The sequence below is a fragment of the Choloepus didactylus genome, chromosome 21 (assembly GCF_015220235.1).
Source record: "Choloepus didactylus isolate mChoDid1 chromosome 21, mChoDid1.pri, whole genome shotgun sequence".
NCBI lineage: Eukaryota > Metazoa > Chordata > Mammalia > Pilosa > Megalonychidae > Choloepus > Choloepus didactylus.
In genome coordinates, this window is record NC_051327.1 from 31,085,624 (window position 1) to 31,109,439 (window position 23,816).

Genomic DNA, 23,816 nt, shown 5'->3' on the forward strand with positions numbered 1-23,816 from the left:
GGAGAGCCTCAGCAGGGAGCTGTGCAGGTAGCCCCTGCCAGCTTATCGTCCTGATCACTGACACCAGCAAACCAGCAACACACAACCTCAGCGCCATCCACCTGCTGACCCTTAGCCTTCAATCCGACAGAATTTTTTGCCAGAAGAGACGATGCACAGGGAAGGGCGAGGCAAAGAGAACACATGACTTCCTGGGGACGGTGAAACTCTTCCAACCCCAGTGGGAGCAGGGAGCAAAGCACAGGGACCAGGCAGGCGGGAGTCCGAGTCTTGGCTCCGTTAGCACAGGCGCTTGTACGTATAGATGTAGGCTTTGCAGTTGGGGCACGTGTGGGTCACGTCCTTGAAGTCGTTGATCAGACAGGGGATCAAGCAGCAGCCCAGATCACATCTGAATCAGGAGACAGGGAGACAGAGGGTGAGGCTGGGCCTCCTGGCACGCACCCGAGCCAGCCCCCCAACGTGCTGCAGGCCCCTCAGGCCACCTACCCCATGAAGCAGCAGAAGAAGCCCAGCACGAAGTTCATGAGGCCGATCTCGTAAGAGATCTTGGTGGTGATGGCTTGCTGGCAGTGGGGACACACTGTCTGCACAGGTGCGCCTTCGAAGATCTCACCCTGCAGCACTGTCACTGTGGTGGCAGCCCCCGAAGGGACCAGGACCGTGGCCGTGTGGCCCCCTGGGCCAGGGTAGGGCCCCGATGGGTAGGGGCCTGGTGGGTAGTAGCCCATGGGTGGGTGGGGGCCTGGAGGGGGGTAGAAACCTGCAGTGGTGCAGAGGACAAGGCAAAGGCGTCAGGAACTCGCCCCAGGCCAAGGCAGGAGACCAGCACCAAGTCCCGGGCCCCCAGCCCCCAGGCAAGTCAGGCTGGGGCTGCTCAAGGGACACCCACAGCCTTCCTGGCCCACAGGAACCAGACAGAGCAACCACTTGGCCCACACAGACTCAGCGCAAGCCGGTGTCTCCTCCCAGCTCCCAGTTTGGTCCTGTGCCCCATCTCTCTGCCCTGCAGGGATGGGACTCGGCCTCACCTGCACATGGGGCTGTCCGCAGAGGCCCCCCCCCCCCCCAGCATCAGGTCCTGGCCAGGCTCCCTCAAGCAGCCCGCACAGGCCCCCTGAAGTGGGGCCTTGGCAGTGGGGGCCTTGGCACGGCCACTGTGACCGAGGGGCCCCTCCCAGGCCAGGCCCTCTCCTCGGTGTCACCTTTCCGAGCCGACCTGGCCAGTCAGCCTGAGTTCCCGGAGGGCAAGGGCTGGCCCGCAGTAAACACCAGCACGATGCTGGGGGCTCCTGGGCCGGATGGTCCTTCCTCTCCCCCGAGGTCCCTTCCCGACCTACCTGGAGGCATGTAAGTGCCATCTGCATTCACGTGGGGGGGGACAAAGCCGGGCTGAGGCATTGGGTGACCTGGTGGCTCGTAGGGTGGGGGGCCATGTCTTCTGGGGGCAGAGACATGCCCGGGGGAGGTGGCGGCACAGCTGGGGAGGCGCGGCCTGGACAGAGAGGTAGGGACAGGTCGGCTGGAGGCACCGCGGGAGTGCAGCCGGCTGGATGGGTGGCAGCTCTGGGAGACAGACGGGACCCAAGGGCCGTCCTCTGGAGTGGGGACCCAGAGGTTCCACGGCCCAGACCAGCCCTCAGGGTGGGGGGCTGCTCCAGGCATCCAGTGGCAGGACCCTCGGCCCCGAAGCCTACCTGGGGCAGGCGGGGCTCCACTCTTCTCCTCCAGGAGTGGGGCCGTGGGTGCCCCCAGGGTAAGGAGGGTGGCGGCTCATTAGACATCGTGGCTGCTTCTCCTGGACCTGCAGGGGAAACCCAGACACCAAGCTTAAGTTCCTGGCCAATGTGCCTCCCAGCCCGGCCCGGGCCTGAGCCTCCCGGGTCCTCCTGCCAGGTGTTCCACTGCCCCAGTGGCGCAGGGAGCCGGAGCTGCCACCTTGGAATCCCCAAGCTCTGGGAGGGATGGGGCTGGGGACTGAATCCTTCAGAATCTGCCCCCAGCAGCCCCTGGATAACCCCACCCAGCGCTACCATCCTGCCCACCACACAGGGCCCCCACTTCCTGCTGAAGAGCTGCAGGGCCAGGGCAGACCCAGGAAGCAGAGCCCAGTGGGGTGCGGCCCCCTACCCAGAAGCCCTGGGAATACCCCCTGGGCCGGCTCCACAAGCAAGCACAGCTTGGCCACGGGGCCCCCCTCCCTGACATCTCTGAGCACGGCCCCCGCCGGCCCTGAGGCGCCACAGAGGGGCGCCGGTCAGCATCCGGGCAAGGCTTGCCTGGGGTCTCCTCGTGGGATGGGGTCCCCTGCCCAGGACATGCCCAGGAGAGTTTATTTCTTACCTCAAGCCCCTGGTACTCGGTCAAGAAAGGAGGGCAGGGAAGGCTCCTTCAGGGTCTACCAGACACAACTGGCAGGGGGCTCAGGAGCTGTTCCGGGGGAAAAGGGCGACAGGAGGCGCGCTCAGCCCTGGAGCCAGCCAGGACCTCGTACCTGGTGCCTCTGCGGGGCACCCACACTTCCCCCATGCCCCGACCCCTGCACCCCCAGCCCCCTCCACTGGCAGGAAGGACCAAGGTGCAGGGGTGGGCCGGGCGGGCTGGGGCTGGGCCCCTCTTGCTTGGCTGGGGAGTGGGAAGGAGGAAGACGGTGTCATTTCTTCCATTCACCAAATTCACGGAGCACCTGCTCCTGGCCCTGGGTTCACACTCACTGTCTCCCTCGGCCCCTTTCACTGCACTTTAGAGTCATAAAAAGCCGCAGATCAGCCAGCACTTTGAAATGAGATTCAGTTACTGCTGCTTTAACAGAAAGTAATAAAGTGAACTAGTAAAAAATCTAAAGAGCACTGAAGACATACAGTGAGAGGAACTCTCCCCTGTTGAGCCCCTTACCAGAGCCCTCTGTGGTTCATTTCAGAACCATGTAAGGATGGGGGGCCCAAATAATGCTGTGGGGTGAGAAGGAGCCTGGAGAGTTAAGTTTAAGTATTAAATTTAATAAATCAGTCTGGCAAAGCCAAAAGGAGCCAAGTCCAAGCTCTTGGGTTAAATTAGAAAGTAACATGATAGAAAAACTGAAGGAAATGGTGAACAGACCTAAAACTAAGAGTTATAAAACTACCAAACTCTAGAAGAAAAGAGATGTGAGTCTTCATGACCTTAGATTAAGCAACGGTTTCCTAGATATGACACCAAAAGGACAAGCATTTGGACTTCATCAAAATTTAAAATTTTTTGTGCTTCAAAGATGAAGCATAAGAAAGTGAAAAGACAACCTAGAGAATGGCAGGAAAGTTTTACAAATCATGTATCTGATAAGGGACTTATCTTGTATATGTAAAGAACTTTTACAGCTCAGCAACAAAAAAGACAAAACTAATGTTTAAATGGGCGCAGGATCTGAATTGACATTTCTGCAAAGAAGATAGACAGCGACTGATAAGCTCATGAAAAGATACTCAAAATCATTAGTCATTAGGGAAATGCAAATTCAAACCACAATGAGGTAACATTTCACACCCACTAGGACGGCTATTATTAAAAAAAAAAAAATGCTGGAGAAGATGTGGAGAAACTACAATCCTCACATACTGCTGGTGGGAAGGTAAAATGGTGCAGCTGCTGTGGAAAGCAGTCTGGCAGTTCCTCAAAAAGTTAAACGTAGACTTACCATGTGACCCAGCAATTCTACTCCTAAATATACACCCAAGAGAATGAAAACTTGAATACAAATGTTCACAGCACCATTATTCATAATAGTCAAAAGTGGAAACAACTCAAATGTCCATCAATTAATAAATGGATAAGTAAAATATGTTATATCCATATAGCAGAATATTAATCAGCCATAAAAAAGGAATGAAGTTCTGATGCATGCTACAACACGGATGAACCCTGAAAATATGCTGAGTGAAATAAGCCAGGCACAAAAGGACAACTGCTGTGTAATCCCATTTGTAGAAAATGTTCAGAATAGGCAAATTCTACAAAGACAGAAAATAGATTAGTGTTTGCCAAGGGCTAGGGGAGTTGGAGGGAAATGGGGAGAGACAGCTAATGGGTAAAGGGTTTCTTTTGGAGAAAATGTTCTAAAGCTGCTGCGATGGTTGCACAACTCTGAATATACTAAAAACACCTTGAATGGGTAAACTGTATGGTATATGAATTCTATCTCAATAAAGCTGTTATTAAAAAAAATACCTAAACTGCACGGTCCCATCCCCCTAATGCAGCCCATTCTCTGCACGGCCCCCGCAGGCGGGATGCACAGGCACCGACGTTTTTATAGAGTTTAAAATCCTTCTAGCGCGCTGTCACACGTATTTGCTGCATCTTGCCAGTCCCCGTGACCATCGGCTTAATGTCCCATGAGTTGGGCCTGTCACTGTTTTCTCGGCCACCCCTATTCTCTAAGCACTTAGAGGTTCCTTCATCTTCGCTGCTTCCATAAAAAAGAGGGAACACCTTTGGCTAAAGCTTGGATTATTTCCTTGGGCTAAACTTGCCAGAAGCGAGATACCTAAGTTAAAGGGTACAAACATTTCATGCCTTCTTTTAAAGGATGATATCACCCTACGCTGCGAACTTCAGATACTCCTGCTGTCATCACTCGTGTTCGGGTGGCGCTTGCTCACTTCTATTTGTTGCTTCTTTGGCTGCTATGAGGCGAACATTTTCCTAAGTGTTTATAAACCGGACGCCCTCACCTGTGAACTGCTGCTTCCTATCCTTTAAGGACACGGTGAGGAACGGAGGGGCTTGCCCAAGGTCACCGTGGCCCCCTGAGCAGAACTGGGCCTGGGACCCCAGCATGGCTCTCCCACTCCTGCCCTCACGGCCAATTCCAGCAGCACGGGGTGAAGGACAGGCTGCGGCACGGCCCCCAGTGCAGCCCGAGCCTAATCCTTAAAGCCGCAGACTAGGCACCATGCCCCTGCCTCGGCGGGCTGTGGACTGATGAGGCTGTGTGTCCGCCAGGGCCTCGCCTGCGCAGAGGCTCCAGAGGATCTCGTGAAGTTCCCCTCCAGCGCGGGCTGGCTGTGTGAGCTGGCACTGGGCCTTGCCCGGGCCGCTGCCAGCCCCCAAGGCATCCACAAAGAAACAGCCTTCCTCAGTGGGCTTGATGTCCAGATGCAAGGTGCTGGTTTGTAGGACCAGCTGCTGGCGCCCAGCTGCGAGGCCTCCACCGTGGGCCAGACTCACCAGGAGACTGGCCAGGCCTCGGGGCGCTCCGAGCAGGCCGGAGAGAGGAGCCACACCGCACCTCGGGAGCCGCTCGAGCCCACGAGGATTCTTGGAGAACCCACCCTGGGCCCCCCGGACCCCCCGCTTCTAGCATGCACATGCACACGCCCATGCACACGCACACACGCAGGCACAGGCCTCAACTCAGGATGCAGATGCTGCCCGGCTTTTCATCAAAATCAGGCTCAAGAGAAAACACCCTCCTCCGTAATTCTTGGGACTTAATGCTTCCTCGTGATGGTACAAGCCTGCACACAGGACACGGTCTCCCTGGGTGTCCCCCAACCCTGGAGCAGTCCTGTCCCTAGAGCAGACAGGACAGCTGCCTGCTCCAGGGCGCTGACCGACACAGCAGACTCCGTGGCTCGTCCGGCCTTGACCTCAGGCCAACGAGCCTGCTGCGCACGGACCCCATCCCGCCCCAGCTCTCCAGCCTCGTCCTTCACAGCGACAGAGACAGAGACCGCGGGCCGAGCCCTTCAACAGGAAGGAGAGGGCTTCCGAAACAGCTCGTGAAGCGTTTTAGAGTTCAAACACCATTTTGCCCAGTGCCTCCCAATTAAAAAAAAAGCACTGCCATAAAACTGTTGGATACCATGTAATAAAACCACAGCCCAGTAAAAGATGGCACAGGGTCTGAAGAGACAAATGGCCAACAAGCCTGTAAAAAGATGCTCCACATCATTAGTCATCAGTCATCCACAAGGATGGCTATTATTTGAAAAACAACAACAGGAACGGAAAATGAGTACTGGTGAGGACGTGGTGAAACAGGAACGTCTTGTGCACGGTGGAGGGAAAGTAAAACAGGCGGCCACCATGGAAAGGTTCCTCAGAAAGTTAAACACGAAGTTACCATATGATCCAGCAACTCCACTCCTAAGCATACACCCAAAGAAATGGAAACGGGGACTCACAGCTACTCGCACGCAATGTTCACAGCAGCATTACAGTAACCACAAGGTGGAACAACCCAGCTGTCCCTCGGCGGAGGGACGGATAAGCACAGCAGGGGGGCATCCACAACGGACTGTTACCCGTCCATAAAACGGAATGAAGTTCTCATCCATGTGACAGCAACACAGAAGAACCGTGAAGACATCGTGTTGAGTGAAAGAAGCCACACACAAAAGGACAGGTATTTTATGATTCCATGGACATGAAATGCCCAGAATAAGCAAATTCATAGAGACAGAAATAGATGAGCCGTTACCAGGGGCTGGGAAGGGGGATATGGGGAGTTTTCATTTAATGGGTACAGAGTTTCTGTTTGGGGTGATGAAAAAATTTTGGAAATGGATGATGGTGATGGTGCACATAAGGTGCATCTAATTAATGCCCTGACCTGTACACTTAAAAATGGTTAAAATGGCAAATTTTATGTCATAACGTTACCAAAATAAATATAAAGAATGCAAGTCTTTAAAATCATGTTCCAAAGCAAAACAGTTTTCCAATAAAAAATGAACACTATTTAAATTAAGCTACAAAATACCAATGTCCAATCTGAAAATGCAGTCTCAGCAGCCCTAAGGGGAGACTCTGATAACAGCACTGGATGGCCTGGCGGAGGCACGACGGGGGGTAGCCACAGGGACCCCGTCCGGGCCCCTGAAGGGGGGTGCTCCAGGAGCGCGCTCACCTTCCCAAGCCCAGGCGACATGACGAGTGAGACCTACAGAAATGACGACTCCATCGACACCACTGTGTACGGGGACGTCCCCTCGGCCCTCTCCAGATGTCCTCCCCCGTGCTGAGCCCTGCACAAGTCTCCCTCAGGGCAGCCTCTGGGGAGGTCCTCGTAGTGTCTCCACTGTACAGAGAAAACAAGCGAGGCTTTCTTCTGAGCCTTGAATTCTTGTTTCTACCTGATTTCAGGCGCAGTGTCGGGACGCTTGGGAACATCACACTTAGCCCTGGATAAAAGCAGTGGAGCCCCACTCCAGCCCCTCCAGGGCCCTCGGGGAGACAGAGCAGACTCCCAGAAGCTGGAAGTCTGGGCTGGAAGCAGTAGATGGTATCAGGAAATGTGTGCAGGGTGGAGGCCTGGATTACTGGGAGTCACCCTTTCCAGTTACAAGGGCCTCGGAAATCAAACTGACAAGAGAAATGTCCCACGATTGCATCTGCAGGTCAGATGGGGACTGGCAGGGAGGCATATGAGGCAGGCAGCTTACGAGTGTCAAGTGCCGTTGCTGGAGGGTTCTAGGCTGTCAGAGAGTGAAGTCGGGGAGTGGAGAGCAGGTGCTAGGGGCTCCAGTAGCTGCCATGGGTTGTGCCACTTCTCCGTGCTGTTTGTTGTAATATCACCTGCTTCCTTGAGGGGGATCACTGAGAAACCCTTAAAATGGGAAAGGCCACAGTTCACCACTGGGGAGCCCAGGGACAGAGGGGCTGGCAGATCCCGGAGAGGGTGGTCCTGAGGGGCCTCTGGGACCCCTACAGGGAGAGGGGCAAGCCAGGGGGGCCCCGCACATGCCCCTGGTCTCCTGGCTGCCCCCCTGCCCACACAGCACCAGGCCCTGCCATGCTCTGAGGTAGACAGGAACAATTCAAGTGCCCAAGTCGCCGTCTGTGGACCGCTGCCCCCTCCTCACCGCAGTCTCCTCTCACCTTCCCAGGGGCAGCAGGTGCCAGCAGCTCCTGGGGGGCTTCGCGGGGGCAGGCCGCACTTCTGGTCCCCTTCTCAGCCTGCCCCGCCCTTGCAGCTGCCCCACCTAGGCCAAGCCCTTCACTGCAAAGCTACCCCACACCCCTTGTTCCCAGCATCCCTCCCCATGGGCCCAGATTGACAAAGGGGGATCTGCTGCTCTACACCCCGATGCCAGGAGCCCAGGCCTCCCCCTCTCCACTGCAGACATCTTGCCTTCACTCAGCCAAGCCACTCACCGGGGACGGGGACACGCTGTAGCCTCTGGGGCGGGACGGGGACAGGTTCTTGCTTCTCCTGAGGAGCTGCAGGGGATCTGGGGAGGGTCCCCCAGGATGGAGGGAAATGATATTTTGAGATGCCTGTTGTGGGGTTCAGGGCACCCCCTCTGGCCAATGAAACCAAGGAAAACTGCCTTGCTGCCCCCCACCCCAAATCCCAGGCCATGTCTGCATTAAACTATCCTAAGCAGCAATCCAGGAAATGACGCTGCTCGAGGATGGAACGCAGGGCGCTCTAATGCGGGGGGCTCAAGACTGCAGGCCTTCTAGACCCAGGCTCCCTCCCCCATTTTCCAGAGGGGAGAGGATTTCCCAAAGTCGAGCTAGTTGGTGGAAAACAGCCAGGATGGCAAGGGCAAGGAGCGTCAGAGTGGACAGGGGCCTGCACCTCGGGCCTGGGTGAGCCTGGGTGGACCAGCACCCCCCACGAGGCCACGGAGCCACCGGTGACGCCGGCTGCCAGGCAGCTGCTAACAGCCTTCTGTGTACAGGACGGTAACATACACTGGGCGATGGCGTCTGGAATTAGCCAGTGGTGACAGCCATGCAACTGTGTGAACACACTAAAAGCATTCTAAAGGGCAAATTTTATAGTGTGTAAATTATAATTACAGCTCAAAACCCACCTAAGTCTAGATATTTCTCTTTGTATATGTGTATTTAAAGAAAGGGGAAGAAAACACCCCAACCCCATCCCATACTGAGTATCCCTGGCAGTGAAGCTTGGTAGTGGCTGTCAAGAGAGGCCAGGCCTTCCTTTATTGTACCATTTCCCCCCCACACCTAGAAGGAATTCGTATATTATTTGCATAATTAAAAATAAACTTTTGAAAAAAATACAATTTTAGGACAGCTTTGATTCCTGGTGACAGCAGGAGGGAGCTGGGATCTCCCACCTCCTGGTTTGGGGAGCATTCAGGGGCTCCCCCCCAGGGCACCCCCTTTGCAGGAAGGGGTTAAAACCACAAACCTCTGGGCCCTGGGCAATGCCGCTGGCTTTCGGCTCTGCTCCCAACCTGTCCTTACTCTCTGCAGAGAGGGCGGCTTCTGGTCCAGGGCCGAGGTGGCCAAGGCAGGCTCCCAGGGGAAGCTGGGGGGGCCGGGGCACCCCATCCCCACCAGCCCAGCCTGCAGGGCCTGTGGAGGGCAGGAGCGGGGTACCCAGCATGCAGGCTGCAGCCTCTGCAGGCAGGGCCCAGGCGAGCCCACCCTCCAGTCTCAACTGCCCTCCACAGGCAAACGCCGCACCAGGTCTCGTCCTCACTGATGGGCCCACCAAGGAGACCGAGCAGCCCCCTCCGGGGAGGGCCAGCGGCTGCAAGCGGAGGGCGAGCGCCAGGGGAAACCTCCCCGACGGCCGACAATTCCACCATCAGATATTCCTGTGTTGAGGCCAACCAAGCTTCCCCTTTAAAAGCCATCCAGCATACGTCTACTGCCAGGGAGGGGAAATTTCCACAAGTTATCAGTCACCCCCACCCAAGCCGAGAGCCAAGCACCAAGCATCGGGGGTGAGAGGAAGGGCCCTGAGACTGGACCATCCCGAGGCAGCCTCCGGGACTCAGGGCTCCAAAGAGATTTTTTTTGGGGGGGATATTTATCCGCATTTGTCACATTAGAAATCAAAAATGAGAAATTTAAAACAGTATTGTTAATTCATTTAAAAATAAGAATAAACATATTACATATTAACATAAATACTTACCAAAAACAAATTCAGTGAGAAGACTGAAGTGTTTAACATTTTTGCAAACCTTTTTAATGTCTGGCTTAAGGGACACAGCTGGATTTTCCTACCTGCTTCTCCCTCCAATCTACTGCTGTATGTTGTTTTGGTTGGAGTACGTGAAGCAAACCCAGTTTCACACAGATAAATAATTGGAAAAGGGAGGAATATTTTAGTAACCTACTCATATAACTGGATATTTTTCCTGACTACACCAAAACTCAACAGGTAGTAGTTTCTTAAAGGTTAGTTACAATGTGAAATCCAAATCCTAGCAATGAAGTTTTCATACTGTTTCATAAAAATCCATCAGTCTGCCCTGTACTTGGAATGGGTCTACTACAAATGCCTGATTTTGTAACATCATGCATGGGTCATTTGAAAATGTCAGTTCATTGATTATACAAATTTTCCAGTGCTGATATAGCTCATTATACATTATCAAAAAGAAAATCAATTTGTTAGTGTCACACCAATCTCATAAAAAAAGTCTTTAAATATTGGGAAGCTGTTGGACACACAATGACAGAAATAAGTCCTCCAAAATTCTTAGCAATTTTCATTTCGAAGCTCAAATTTTATCACTGGCAATACATACTGCCAGATGTTTTCCTTGATGTAGCAGGGACACTTTGTTTGTTTTCAAGAAAATGTCTGCCAAATTCCCAAATACCCAAGTCTAAATAACCACAATTTGTCTGTCGATCATTCTTTTAAGTAAAAATAGAGTTCCCAGGGCAAAAGCAGCTAATTCAGTTTGCAACTCAAACAACTGCATACGTGCTTTTCCTTGAGACAACCACCATACCTCACGTGTGCCTCACATTTCATCACTAGGAGTACTGAGCAGACGGGTACTCAAGGGTTAAGATTTCATAAAGTTATTAAGTTTTACTGCTTTCTCTTAAGCGAAACTGATTTTTTTTTTTTGAACTCCAAGTGCATGGTGGACTGAGGACAACTGCAGTGACTAAAGTCCCGTTCAGCTCCTCTGCCTGTGAGCCGTGCTCAGCCCCAGCGGCTGCATTCATTATTGCTTTTGTACCATTAGTGCAAACGTCAACCCAGTGACCAAAGGTGATGTAACAAATACGTCCGTGTGATTTTTAAACATTTTTGATCTGTAGCCCCCTGAACAGGTCTCAGGGAGCCCCAGGGGACTGCAGGTCACAGTCTGGGCCCGCGAGCTGAAGGAACCCCAGGCTGGAACGGGAGGGTGCAATCACCAAAGTGCCTGGAGGCAGAGCAGTGTCAAGGCTCCACAGCCGAAGACCCCCCGCCCCGGAAAAGTCTCCCCTCAGAATCAACTAAGAAAAGGACAAAAGGACAAATCCCACTTGCTAGGAATCCTGGAGGATAACAGAGTAGAAGACGACTCCACAAATGCCGAATTGAAGAAAAAGAACAGGTTCCAAGGCCAGGTAGGAGATTCCCACCCCAGACTTCCCAGCCCGGACCCCTCCCCCTCCCCAGTCCCCCACAGTGTGGGGGTCACACAGAGGGAGCACGGCCGGACCCCTCCCCCTCCCTGGTCCCCTGCAGTGTGGGGGTCTCACAGAGGGAGCACGGCCAGACCCCTCCCCCTCCCCGGTCCCCTGCAGTGTGGGGGTCGCACAGAGGGAGCACGGCCAGACCCCTCCCCCTCCCAGGTTCCCTGCAGTGTGGGGGTCGCACAGAGGGAGCACGGCCAGACCCCTCTGCCACAGATGCAGACCACAGAGCCACCAACAGCAGTGAGTTGGAGCCTCACACATACCCAGGCAGAGGGACCCAAGTCCCCGAGACCCAGGGAGGAGCAGAAGCCACTGAGGAGCGCTGTGTACAAAAGGGCCCCCCCCAGGGGGGGGGGCCTTGGCAGAACTGTTGGCAGGAGGTGCACACACTTAACCCAGTCTCCATTCGCTGGACACCTGAGAGCAGAACAGACCTTTCCAGACTGACCCCGTCTGGGGCCCCAGGGTGGGCTACCCTAATGCGGAAGAAACCAGAGGCAGAAAAGCCTCACAGAGAAATAACGGGGGTGGCAGGGGGAACTGAACTGCTGGAAGACAGGAGGGGTCCCAGAACTAAACAGTGTAAGGAAAAGGGGGCACTGTGTGAGAGAGAGAATTTAAACAAGTAATAGGAGCAGGGGAGAAAATTCTGCACCAAAACAAACTGAGCAAGAGGGAGAAATTGACCTTCAGAATTAACACATCAAAATATTCAGATGCCAGACATCAGCAAAAAATTACAAGCTATATTAAGAAACAGGAAGATACAGCTCAGTCAAGGGAACTAATTAAAACTTCAGAGAAGACAAGGGAATTTGGAACAACTAATCAGAGAAGTTCAAACAAATCTAAATCAATTCAAGGAGATGAAGGAAAGGATACAGAGCTAAAGATATTAAGAAGACAATGCATAGGCATAAAGAAGAATCTGAAAAGTTAAGAAAGAAACATAACAAATTATGGGGATGAAAGGCACAATAATGAAGACTGAAAATACACCAGAGGCATACAACAGCAGATGTGAACAGGCAGAAGAAAGAAATTAGTGAACTAGAAGACAAGACTAATCGAAATCATACAATCAGAAGAACAGATAGAGAAAAGAATAGTAAAAAATGATCAGTGTCTCAGGGTTTCAGTGACAGCATGAAGCATAAAAACATACGCATCATAGATGTTCCAGAAGAAGAGAGAGAAAAGAGCTGAAAGAATATTTGAGGAAATAATGCCCTAAAATTTCCCCACTCTTAAGAAAGACATAACTATATGTGTCCAAGAAGCACAATGTGCTCCAAACAGAATAAACCCTAACAGACCTACTCTGAGACACATACTAATAAGAATGTCAAATGCCAAAGATAAAGAATGCTGAAAGCAGCAAGAGTGGTTCGTCACATACAAAGAATCCTCAATAAGACTAAGTTCCAATTTCTCATCAGAAACCATGGAGGTGAGAAGGTAGTGGCAAATGTATTTAAGACACTGAAAGAGAAAAACTGCCAGCCCCGAATTCTTTATCCAGCAGAACTGTCCTTTAAAGTTGCAGATAAACAGACAGTGCGTAACAACAGACCTGCCCGACATGAATTACCAAAGGGTGTTCTGCAGGTGAAAAGGAAAAGACAGTGAGAGTAGTGTGAAGAAATGATCTGCAGCAAAGGTAACTAAAAGGGTCACCTTTACTGAATCCTCAGCTCTACTCTTTAACTCCTATAAAAGTCAGAATACAATTGCATAGGAAAAAGTTCTATTTCCTGATAGTGAACATGCAAAATATAAAGAGGTAATGTGGGATGAAAACAACGTAAAGAGGGAAAACAGAGGGATATGGTGGCAGAGAATGTGTGTGCTACTGAAGCTAAGTTGGTATCTTTTCAAATTAATAGATTATAGACATAGGTTGTATAATACAAACTCCAGGGTAACCACAAAGAAAGTATTTTAAAGATATACAGAAACAAAGATGAGAAAGGGATCAATCAGACACATCACAAAAAATCAACTATATAGAAAAGGACGTAGCAATAAAAGAAAAGAGAGACCAAAAAAAGAAATGACTTACAAAAACCAAAGGACAAAATAGCTGAAGAGAACTGTCTTTACAGTAATAACACTGAATGTTAATGGATTAAATGCCCCAAAAGACTCAGACTGGCAGAATGGATAAAAAAGAATGATCCAACTATATGTTGTTTACAAGAGACTTACCTTAGACCCAAAGAAACAAATAGGTTGTAATTGAAAGGATGGAAAAATATATTCCATGCAAATAGTAAACAGAAAAGAGCTGGGTGTAAGAAAGGCATAAGTTTAGTTTTCACATAGAGACAGCATGGAATAAGGAAAATGGAGGCAGAACCAGCTTAAACAAGCCCTATGGTAAAGGGAAGAAAGAAAATCTATGCTAGCTCCTTATATGGAAAAGTAACCATGGTTACTGGAATGTAAAGAGATATGAGGTAAAATCAGAGGCGGGAACTCACAGCAAAAAAAAAAAAAATTTTTTTTTAAACTAAATGAACTCTCTGGGATAGGTTGATCAGTTCAAAATCTCAATAATGAGCTAGTTGGCTCTCTGGGATAGGCTGTACAAATTAAAATCTCAAAAGATAAATTAGTGTTCTCGGATAGGCTGTAACCTCTGTAGTACCCAGTCAATGGGGAAACAGGGGAGGGACTTGCGAATTAGAAGTAGAAGATTTAAAGATCGCCATTCTCTTCCTCTGGCGCGCCAGCCTGCCACGTGTTTGGCTGGACGCCCTATCTTGCAAGATTGTAAATAAATTCTTTTCTCCTCCAGAACCGAGTGAGCGTTTATTCCCTTACAGGTACCGCTTTATTTTCGACACTGGGGTAGCTATACTAAAAATGGAAAAAATAGATTTTAAGTCAAAAGCTGTTACAAGAGACAAAGAAGGACACTATATATTAATCAAAGGATCAATCCACCAAGAAGAAATAACAATCACAAATATATATGCATCTTACTAGAGAGTCCCAAAATCCATGAGGCAAACACTGGCAAAACTGAAGGGAGAAACAGATGTCTCTACAATAATAGTTGGACACTTGAATACCCACACTCATCAACAGACAGAACATCTAGACAGAAGATTAGTAAGGAAGCAGAGAGCTTGAACAATATGATAAATGAACTAGACATAACAGACGTATGCAGAACACTGTACCCCAAAACAGCAGGATATACATTCTACCCAAGTGCAAGTGAATCGTTCTCCAGGATAGACTACATGTTGGGTCACAAAACAAGTCCTGATAAATTTTAAAAGATTGAAATTATATAAAGAATCTTCTCCGATCATAATGGAATGATGCTGGAAATCAATAACAGACAGAGAAGTAGAAAATCCACAAATATATGGAAGTTAAATAACACATTCAATTAGTGGATAGAAGAAGAAATTACAAGAGAAATCAGCAAATATCTTGAAACAAATGAAAACAAGAATACAACAAACCAAAGCTTATGGGATGTAGCGAAGGCAGTGCTGAGAGGGAAATTTATAGCCTTAAACATTTACAAATCCAACAATATATTAAAAGAATTATACACCACGATCACGTGGGTTCTCAGGTATGCAAGAACGGTTCAACATAAGAAAATCAATTAATGTAATACACCACATTAAAAAATGAAGGGAAAAAACATGATCATCACAACTGATGCAGTAAAGGCATGTGACAAATTTCAGCATCTTTTTTTGATAAAAACACTTAGAAAACCAGGAATAGAAGGAAACTTCCTCAACACAATAAAGGGCATATATGAAAAACCCACAGCTAACATCATACTCAATGGTGAAGGAATGAAAGCTCACCCTCTAAAATCTGGAACAAGACAAGGATGCCCACTGTCACCACTGTTATTCAACAGTGTGCTGGAAATTCTAGCCAGAATAGTAGGCAAAAAAAAAAAAAAAAAAAAAAAAAAAAGGGCATCCAAATTGTAAAGAAAGAAGTAAAACTTTCTCTATTTGCAGATGACATGATCATAGAAAGTCCTGAAAAATTTCAACAAAGCTACTGAAGCTAATAAATGAATTCAGCAAAGTGGCAGGATACAGAATTAACATGCAAAAATCAGTGGAGTTTCTACACACTAGTAATGAGCAATCTGAGGAGGAAATCAAGAAAAAAAATCCATTTATAAAAGCTCCTAAAAGAATAAAATATCTATGAATAAATTTAACCAAGGATGTAAAGGACTTATATGCAGAAAACCACAAACTTTGCTAAAAGAAATCAAAGAAGATCTAAATAAATGGAAGGACATTCCACTTCATGCATTGGAAGACTAAATGTTGTTGGGATGTCAGTTCAACCCAGTGATTTACAGATTCAACACAATCCCAATAAAAATTCCAACAGCCTACTTTGCAGAAATGGAAAAGCCAGTTATCAAATTTATTTGGAAGGGTAAGGAGCCACAATTAGCCAAAAACATCTTGAAAAAGAACAAAGTTGGAGGACTCATACTTCTCGACTTTAAAGCTTATTACAAAGCTACAGTGGACAAAACAGGATACTGGCACAAGAATAGATATATTGTCCAATGGAATCAAACTGAGAGTTCAGAAATAGACCCTCACGTGTATGGCAAATTGATTTTTTTTAGAAGACTGCCAAGTCCACTCAATTGGGAAAGAATAGTCTCTTCAACAAATGGTGCTGGAAGGACTGGATATCCATATGCAAAAGACTGAAGGAGGACCCCTAGCTCACACCACATATAAAAATTAACTCAAAATAGATCAAAGACCAAAATATAAGAGCCAGGACTATAAAACTCCTAGAAGAAAATGTAACAAAGCATCTTCAGGATCTTGTGTTAGGAAATGGCTTCTTAGACTTTACACCCAAAACGCAAGCAACAACAAAAAATAAATGGGATCTCATCGAAATTAAAACATTTTGCGTAAAGGACTGTATCTTCAAAGTAAAAAGGCAACCTACTTTCAGTGGCTAAGAGAATTCAAATACAGTTGAGAGGCCGTCCTGGAGGTTACTCCTATGCGAGCTTCAGCTCGATTCGCCAAATGACGACAGGATGGTAAGCCCAAGTCAACAGTAGTACTGGAAACACTAAAGAATACCCGATCCCTATCTGAGACTCTATAAAAGGTTCACTCACAAAGATTATTCTTCAGAAACTTAAATCCTCCAGAGAACTCTCATGCCAGCTAAGTCCCAAAATCCAGAGGCAATAGCCTCTTCAAAAACATCAAATGGATGTGTTCCCTTTTCCCATAATGTTGACACCCTTTCCAACATGAACAAGTTAGGGTGGTCACTACCTAGATGTCCCTGAAGATCGGGAAAGTGATTAAATTAGAGGAAGGAGTAGCAACAGACAAGATGGAATTCAACAAAGGATTATGAATACTGAATCTCTATATAATCTTCTTCTTAGTTGGTAGGGTTTAGAATACCTAGAAGGAAAGAACTGAAATGGTGGAACGGTAACCCAAAGCATCCTTTGAAATTAGTTCTATAGCTACTTGTTAAATTGTAATTTCAAAGTTATCAGCTTTTTGTATACGTTATATTTCACAATAAGGAAATAACTGAAACTCTAGCACTGTAACTCATAACATTTTTGGAAATTTCCTATATAAGTACTTGTTAAAGCATACTTTGAAAGATACACAATGGGAGAAAATATTTCTAAATCTGATAAAGGTTTAATATCTAGAATATATAAAGAAAACCTTCAACGGTTGCTGCAAAGGAGAGGCTAGGCCTCCCTGTATTTGTGCCTAAGAGTCTCCTCCTGAATGCCTCTTTGTTGCTCAGATGTGGCCCTCTCTCTCTGGCTAAGCCAACTTGAAAGGTGAAATCACTGCCCTCCCCCCTACGTGGGATCAGACACCCAGGGAAGTGAATCTCCCTGGCAACGTGGAATATGACTCCCAGGGAGGAACGTAGACCTGGCACCGTGGGACGGAGAACATCTTCTTGACCAAAAGGGGGGTGTGAAAGGAAATGAAATAAGCTTCAGTGGCAGAGAGATTCCAAAAGGAGCCGAGAGGTCACTCTGGTGGGCACTCTTATGCACACTTTAGACAACCCTTTTTAGGTTCTAAAGAATTGGGGTAGCTGGTGGTGGATACCTGAAACTATCAAACTACAACCCAGAACCCATGAATCTCAAAGACAGTTGTATAAAAATGTAGCTTATGAGGGGTGACAATGGGATTGGGAAAGCCATAAGGACCAAACACCACTTTGTCTAGTTTATGGATGGATGTGTAGAAAAGTAGGGGAAGGAAACAAACAGACAAAGGTACCCAGTGTTCTTTTTTACTTCAATTGCTCTTTTTCACTCTAATTATTATTCTTGTTATTTTTGTGTGTGTGCTAATGAAGGTGTCAGGGATTGATTTAGGTGATGAATGTACAACTATGTAATGGTACTGTAAACAATCGAAAGTACAGTTTGTTTTGTATGACTGCGTGGTATGTGAATATATCTCAATAAAATGATTAAAAAAAAAAAAAAAACTAAAGGACAAATGGGGTGGGATGGAGGGATGATTTGGGTGGTTTTTTTTTTCACTTTTATTTTTTATTCTTGTTCTGGTTCTTTCTGACGTAAGGAAAATGTTCAGAGATAGATTGTGGTGATGAACGCATAACCATGTTATCATACTGTGGACAGTGGATTGTATATCATGGATGATTGTATGGTGTGTGAATGTATTTCAATAAAACTGAATTTAATTAAAAAAAAAAAAAAAAAAAAGAAAACCTTCAACTGAACAATAAAAAGACAACCCAATTTAAAAAATGGGCAAAAGACCTGAATAGAGATTCCTCCACAGAGGATATTCAAATGGCTAAAAAGCACTTGAAAAGATGTTCAATATCATTAGCTATTACAGAAATGCAAATCAAAGCCACAAGGTGTATCACACCCTCTAGAATGGCTACTAAAAAAAAAAACAAACCAAAATTACAGGTGTTGTAGAGGATGTGGAGAAATAGGAACACTCATTCATTGCTGATGGGAGTGTAAAATGGTGCAACCGGTGTGGAAGACAATTTGGCAGTCCCACAGAAAGCCAGGTATTCATAATTACCATATGATCCAGAAATCCAACTAGGTATATGCCCAAAAGAACTGAAAGCAGGGACTCGAACAAATATTTGCACACTAATGTTCATAATGGCATTATTCACAACTGCCAAAAGATGGAAGCAAACCAAGTGTCCATCAATTTGATGAATGGATAAATATGGTATATACCTACAATGGAATATTATTCAGTATTAAAAGGAATGAAGTTCTGGTTCATGCCACAACATGGTTGAACCTTGAAGACATTATGTTGCAAGAAATAAGCCAGACACAAAAGGACAAATATTGTATGATCTCAGTGATACAAAACAATTAAAATAAACAAACTCAAGAATTTGAGAATTTAGAATATAGGTCACCAGGGGCTGGCTGGGGGTAGGGAATGGGGAGTTAATGCTTAATTTGTACAGAATTTCTATTTGGGTTGATTGTAAAGTGGTAATGGTAGCACAACATGGTGAGTGTAATTAACAGCATTGCATTTTATATTTGAATGTGTTTAAAAGGGAAAATTTTAGGTTGAATATATGTTACTAGAATAAAAATTAAAAGATAAAAAATAGGACTGTACAACAAAGTGAACCCTATTGTAAACGATGGACTATAATTAATAGTACAATTATAAAAATTTACTTTCATGAATTCTAACAAATGTACAACAATAATGCAAGGTGTTAATGATAGGGTGGTATATGGGGGAAAAAATATACCCTAACGTAAACTATGGACAATAGTTAATGGTACAATTGTATTCTTTCATCAGTTTTAACAAAGGTACCACACTAATGTGAAGTATTAATAATGGGGGGGACGGTATATGGGAACGCTGTATTTTTTACATGATTTTTCCCTAAACCTACAACTTCTCTAATTTTTAAAAAGAGTGAATGGTCAGCTTCAAAGTCTCTCCTGGGAAGACTCCCAGTTCGCTGCGGCTCCCCCAAGCCTCGAGCCCCAGGCAGAGCTTGCTGCGGTATGGGAAGCACGCAGTTAGAACACGGGCTTTGCAGCAGACTAGTTCTAGCTGTGTGACCTCTCTCGGAGCCTCAGTTTCCTCATTTGTAAATTGGGGTAGTTATGCCTACCTCTCGGGATTGGAGCAGGGTCTCAGGGACAACGCACATAAAACGCCTGGAGCAGGAAGTTATGAACAACTTCCAAAGGAAAACAGGACAGGTTCTGATGTGTCTCTGCTGCCACAGAACAGCCGGGAGATCCTGGGGCATGAACACCACTCCCAATGGCCGCACGATAGGGTGCCCCAGAGGACTGCTGGGGGCCCCTAATCCAAACCCAGCCCGAGTTTTTGGCCAGCACTGTCCACTCCCAGCAGAGCCAAGTGGCTAAGTTGCTCCCTCCTGAAAAGGCCATAACTCCTTTCTGGTTTTCCTCTCAGAAACATCAGGTGGCCTCCCCTGAAGCTCCCCAGGTGAGCCCTGCCCCTGGGAGGGGCCCTCTACCCACAGACCTGGAGCGGAGTGGGTGACAAGGCGGCAGCGGCTGCGGAGCCCGGCTCCCAGGCTGGGTGACTAGCTGGCCCTCCTGCTGCCTCTCGCATTCTGGTGCCACCCACGCCAGAGTCCCCAGAGGAGCTCATCCTCCTTGGTCACCATGGTACCAGCTGGCCTCGGGGTGGGGGGGCTCCTCTGTTCCCCAGGAGGCGGGTTCCAGGCATCTGGCCAAGAGCAGGCCTTTCTGCTTTGCTGGAGAAGCTGAAAGGGAGCTTTCCTTTCTGCCTTGCCTGTGGCATCCCATCTGCTGAACAAGGAGGCACCCAACCTACCGCTCAGTGAGGGGCACAGGCCCAGGGTAAGACAGGCACCCTGTGTCCCTAGTGTCACAGCAGAGGCTGGTCAACTGTAGTACAAACCAGTGAATTCCACCTTTGGTGTAACCCTCCCACCTCCCCCATGCCTCAGCGGGGAGGCAGGCAGAAGTGGGTTCTGCAGCCCAGGCTCCCAGTGTAGTCTGCAGGTGCCATGGGGGGCTATAAGAACCTGGTCTTCCAAAATCTGGGCTTGTGTGGTCTGATCGCTGATCACTGCTTTCGATCAGCTACTTCAGATCGCACTGGAGTCTCAGCCCTGAGGCCAGCCATTGTTCTCTCTCTCCCTCTCTCCCTTTCCATTCCCTATTTGGAAGCAAAAATAGTCTGCAGAAGTCACAAATTGATGGCTCCAGCCCTCAACAACAACAAAAAAAACCTAGCATCCCAGAGGACTGGGATAACTCAATTCCTGGAGTTATAACAACATAATTCTTAGAACGTCCATTTTTCAACAAAAAATTACAAAACACAAAGAAAAGTGTAGCCCACTCACAAGAAAAAAAGAATTGACCAGAAACCACTGCTAAGGAAGTTCATACATTGGAACTATTAAAAACTTTAAATCAAGTTTTTTAAATATGTTCAATGAGATAAAGGAATCCATATACAAAAAACTAAAGGCAACTGGGAAAACACTGCCTAAGCCAAAAAAAAAAAAAAAAAAAAAAAAAAAAGAGATGGAAATTATGGAAAAGAAGCAAATTTTGGAGCTGCACAGTATAGCAACTGAAATGAAAAACTCATCAGATTCAACAGCAGATTTGAACAAGCAAAAGAAAGGATCAGCGAACCTGAAGAAAAGAAAATTGAAATTATCCAGAATAAGGAGCAGAAAGAAAAAATAATGAAGAAAAATGAACTGATTATGAGGGACTTGTGGGACACCATCAGCATACCAACAGATGCATCATTCAAGCTCCAGAAGATGAGAGAGAGAGAAAGGAGCAGAAAAAGTATTTGAAGAAAGAATGGCTGAAAATTTTCCCATATTATGAGAGAAATGAATATAGACATTCAGCAAGTGCAACAAACTCCAGGAAGAGACTCTAAGAAAGCCACACCAAGACATTATACAGCAAAACTATCAAAATCCAAAGACAAGGAGAGGCTTCTGACAGCAGCAAGACAGAAGCAACTTGTCACATACAAGGGATCCCCAATGAGATTAACAGCAGATTTCTTATCAGAAACCCTGGAGCCCAGAAGACAGTGGGATGGCATGTTTAAAGTCCTTAAAGAAAAAAATGTGTCTACCAAGAATTCAATATCTGGCAAAATTATCTTTCAAAAATGAATGAGAGGGAAAAAAAAGGAATAAAACATGAATGAGAAATTAACATTTACAGAAAAAGAAAAGCAGAAAGAATTCATTACCAGAAGACCTAACCTATTAGAAATTCTAAATGAAAACCTTCAAGTTGAAATAAAAGGGCACTAGACAGTAACTAGAAGCCCTAAGAAGAAATAAAGAACATTGGTAAAGGTAACTATATAGCTAAATATAAAATCCTGTCTTATTGTCATTTTGGTTTGTAACTGCTTTCCCCCATATGACATTAACAAGCAATTGTGTAAAATAAAATTTAAAATCTATGTTAATAAGCACACAGTGCATAAAAATGTAATCTGAGTCAGGGACAATTCAAAGGGGGAGGGACAGGGATATATAAGAGTAGAGTCTGTAATATTACAGAAACTAGACTGGTACCAGTCAAACTGGATTGCTTTTAGCTTAAGATGTCAACAGTAATTACAAAGGTAACCACTACAAAAATAACTAAAAAACATAAAGAAAAGGAGAGAAAGAAGGGAATCAAAGAGGTATACTACAAAAAAGCAACTAGATACAAAAAGGGCAGCAATGGAGTGAGGAACAAAAAATATATAAGATATTCAGAAAACAAATAGCTAAATGGCAGAAGTAAATCCTTCCTTCTCAGTTATTACCGTAGTTGTCAACAGATTAAACCCCTCTATTAGAAGCCGGAGATCAGCAGATTGGATGAAAAACCACGATCCATCTATAGGTATACCTAGTTTATTTGCACTTCACTTGATTACACTTCAGAGATGCTGCTTTTTTTTTTTTTTTTTTTACAATTTGAAGGTTTGTGGCAACACTGCATCGAGGTAGGCTATTGGTGCCATTTTTCCAACAGCAGGTGCCACTTCTTGTCACTGTCATATTTTAATTAAAGTACGTATGTTGTTTTTTAGACACAATGCTATTGCACACTTAACAGACTACAGTATAGTGTAAACATAACTTTTACATGCACTGGGAAGCCAAAAACTTCATATCACTCACTTTATTGCAATGTTCACTTTATTGTGGTGGTCTGGAACTGAACGTGCAATATCTCAGAGGTGTGCCTGTACACGCTGTCTACAAGAGACTCACTTTAGGTACAAAGATGCAAAGAGGTTGAAAGTAAAAGGGTGGAAAAAGATATTCCATGCAAGCAGTCACCAAGAGAGCCAGGGTGGCTACACTGTTGTTAGACAAAACATTCAGTCACAAAAGATTACAAGAGACAAAGGAAGATATTATATATTGATAAAAGGTTCAATCCAGCAAGACAAGACATTGATTATAAACATATATGCACCTCACAACAGAGCCCCAAAATATATGAAGCAAAAATCGACAGAATTAAAGGGAGAAATAAATAGTTTTATAATAGTTGGAGACTTCAATATACCATTTTCAATAATTGATATAACATCTAAGCAGAATATCAATAAGGAAATTGAGGATTTGAACAACACTATAAAACAATTAGACCTAATGGACATATACAGAACACTCCACCCAACAACAGCAAAATGCACACTCTTCTTAAGTGCACACAGAATATTTTCCAGGAGAGACCATATATTAGGCCACAAATCAAATCTTAATAAATTTAAAAATACTGAAATCATACAAAGTATTTTCCCAGCCATAATAAAATAAAGCTAGAATACAATAACAGAAGGAAAACTGGAAAATTTACAAATATGTGGAAGTTAAACCACACACTATTAAACCACCAATGGGGCAAAGAAGAAATCACAAGGGAAGTTAGGAAATATCTTGAGACAAATGAAAATGAAAACACAACATACCAAAACTTACAAGATGCAGCAAAGGCAGTGCTCAGAGGGAAATTTATTGCTCTATATGCCTACATTAAAATGAAGAAAAATCATAAATCAGTAACCTGACTTCACATCTAAAGACACAAGCACAAGAACAGCAAGCTAAATCCAAAGTTAGCAGAAGGAAGGAAATAGTAAATACTAGAGCAGAGACAAATGAAATAGAGAATAGAAAAATAATAGACTCAACAAAACAAAAGGTTGGCTTTCTGAAAAGATTAATAAAACCAACAAGCCTTTAGCCAGACTGACAAAGAAAAAAGGAGAGAGGACCCAAATAATCAAAATCAGTTTTGAAAGTGGGGATGTGACTACCAACCTTAGATAAGTAAAAAGGATTATAAGAGAGTA

At 46.2% G+C, this 23,816-nt stretch overlaps 1 protein-coding gene across 1 annotated transcript in view; it reads right to left on the bottom strand.

The window, feature by feature from the left end:
* Window positions 1–105: 105 nt before the first annotated feature.
* The window catches only part of CDIP1 (cell death inducing p53 target 1), a 38,437-nt gene continuing 14,726 nt past the window's right edge, over window positions 106–23,816 (bottom strand). Inside the window, 7 exon segments of the mRNA XM_037814575.1 lie at window positions 106–391; window positions 490–763; window positions 1,341–1,436; window positions 1,439–1,495; window positions 1,698–1,752; window positions 1,755–1,804; window positions 2,344–2,430. Of these exon segments, the coding sequence (XP_037670503.1) occupies window positions 280–391; window positions 490–763; window positions 1,341–1,436; window positions 1,439–1,495; window positions 1,698–1,752; window positions 1,755–1,784 (624 nt within the window). The 5' untranslated portion in view covers window positions 1,785–1,804; window positions 2,344–2,430 and the 3' untranslated portion in view covers window positions 106–279.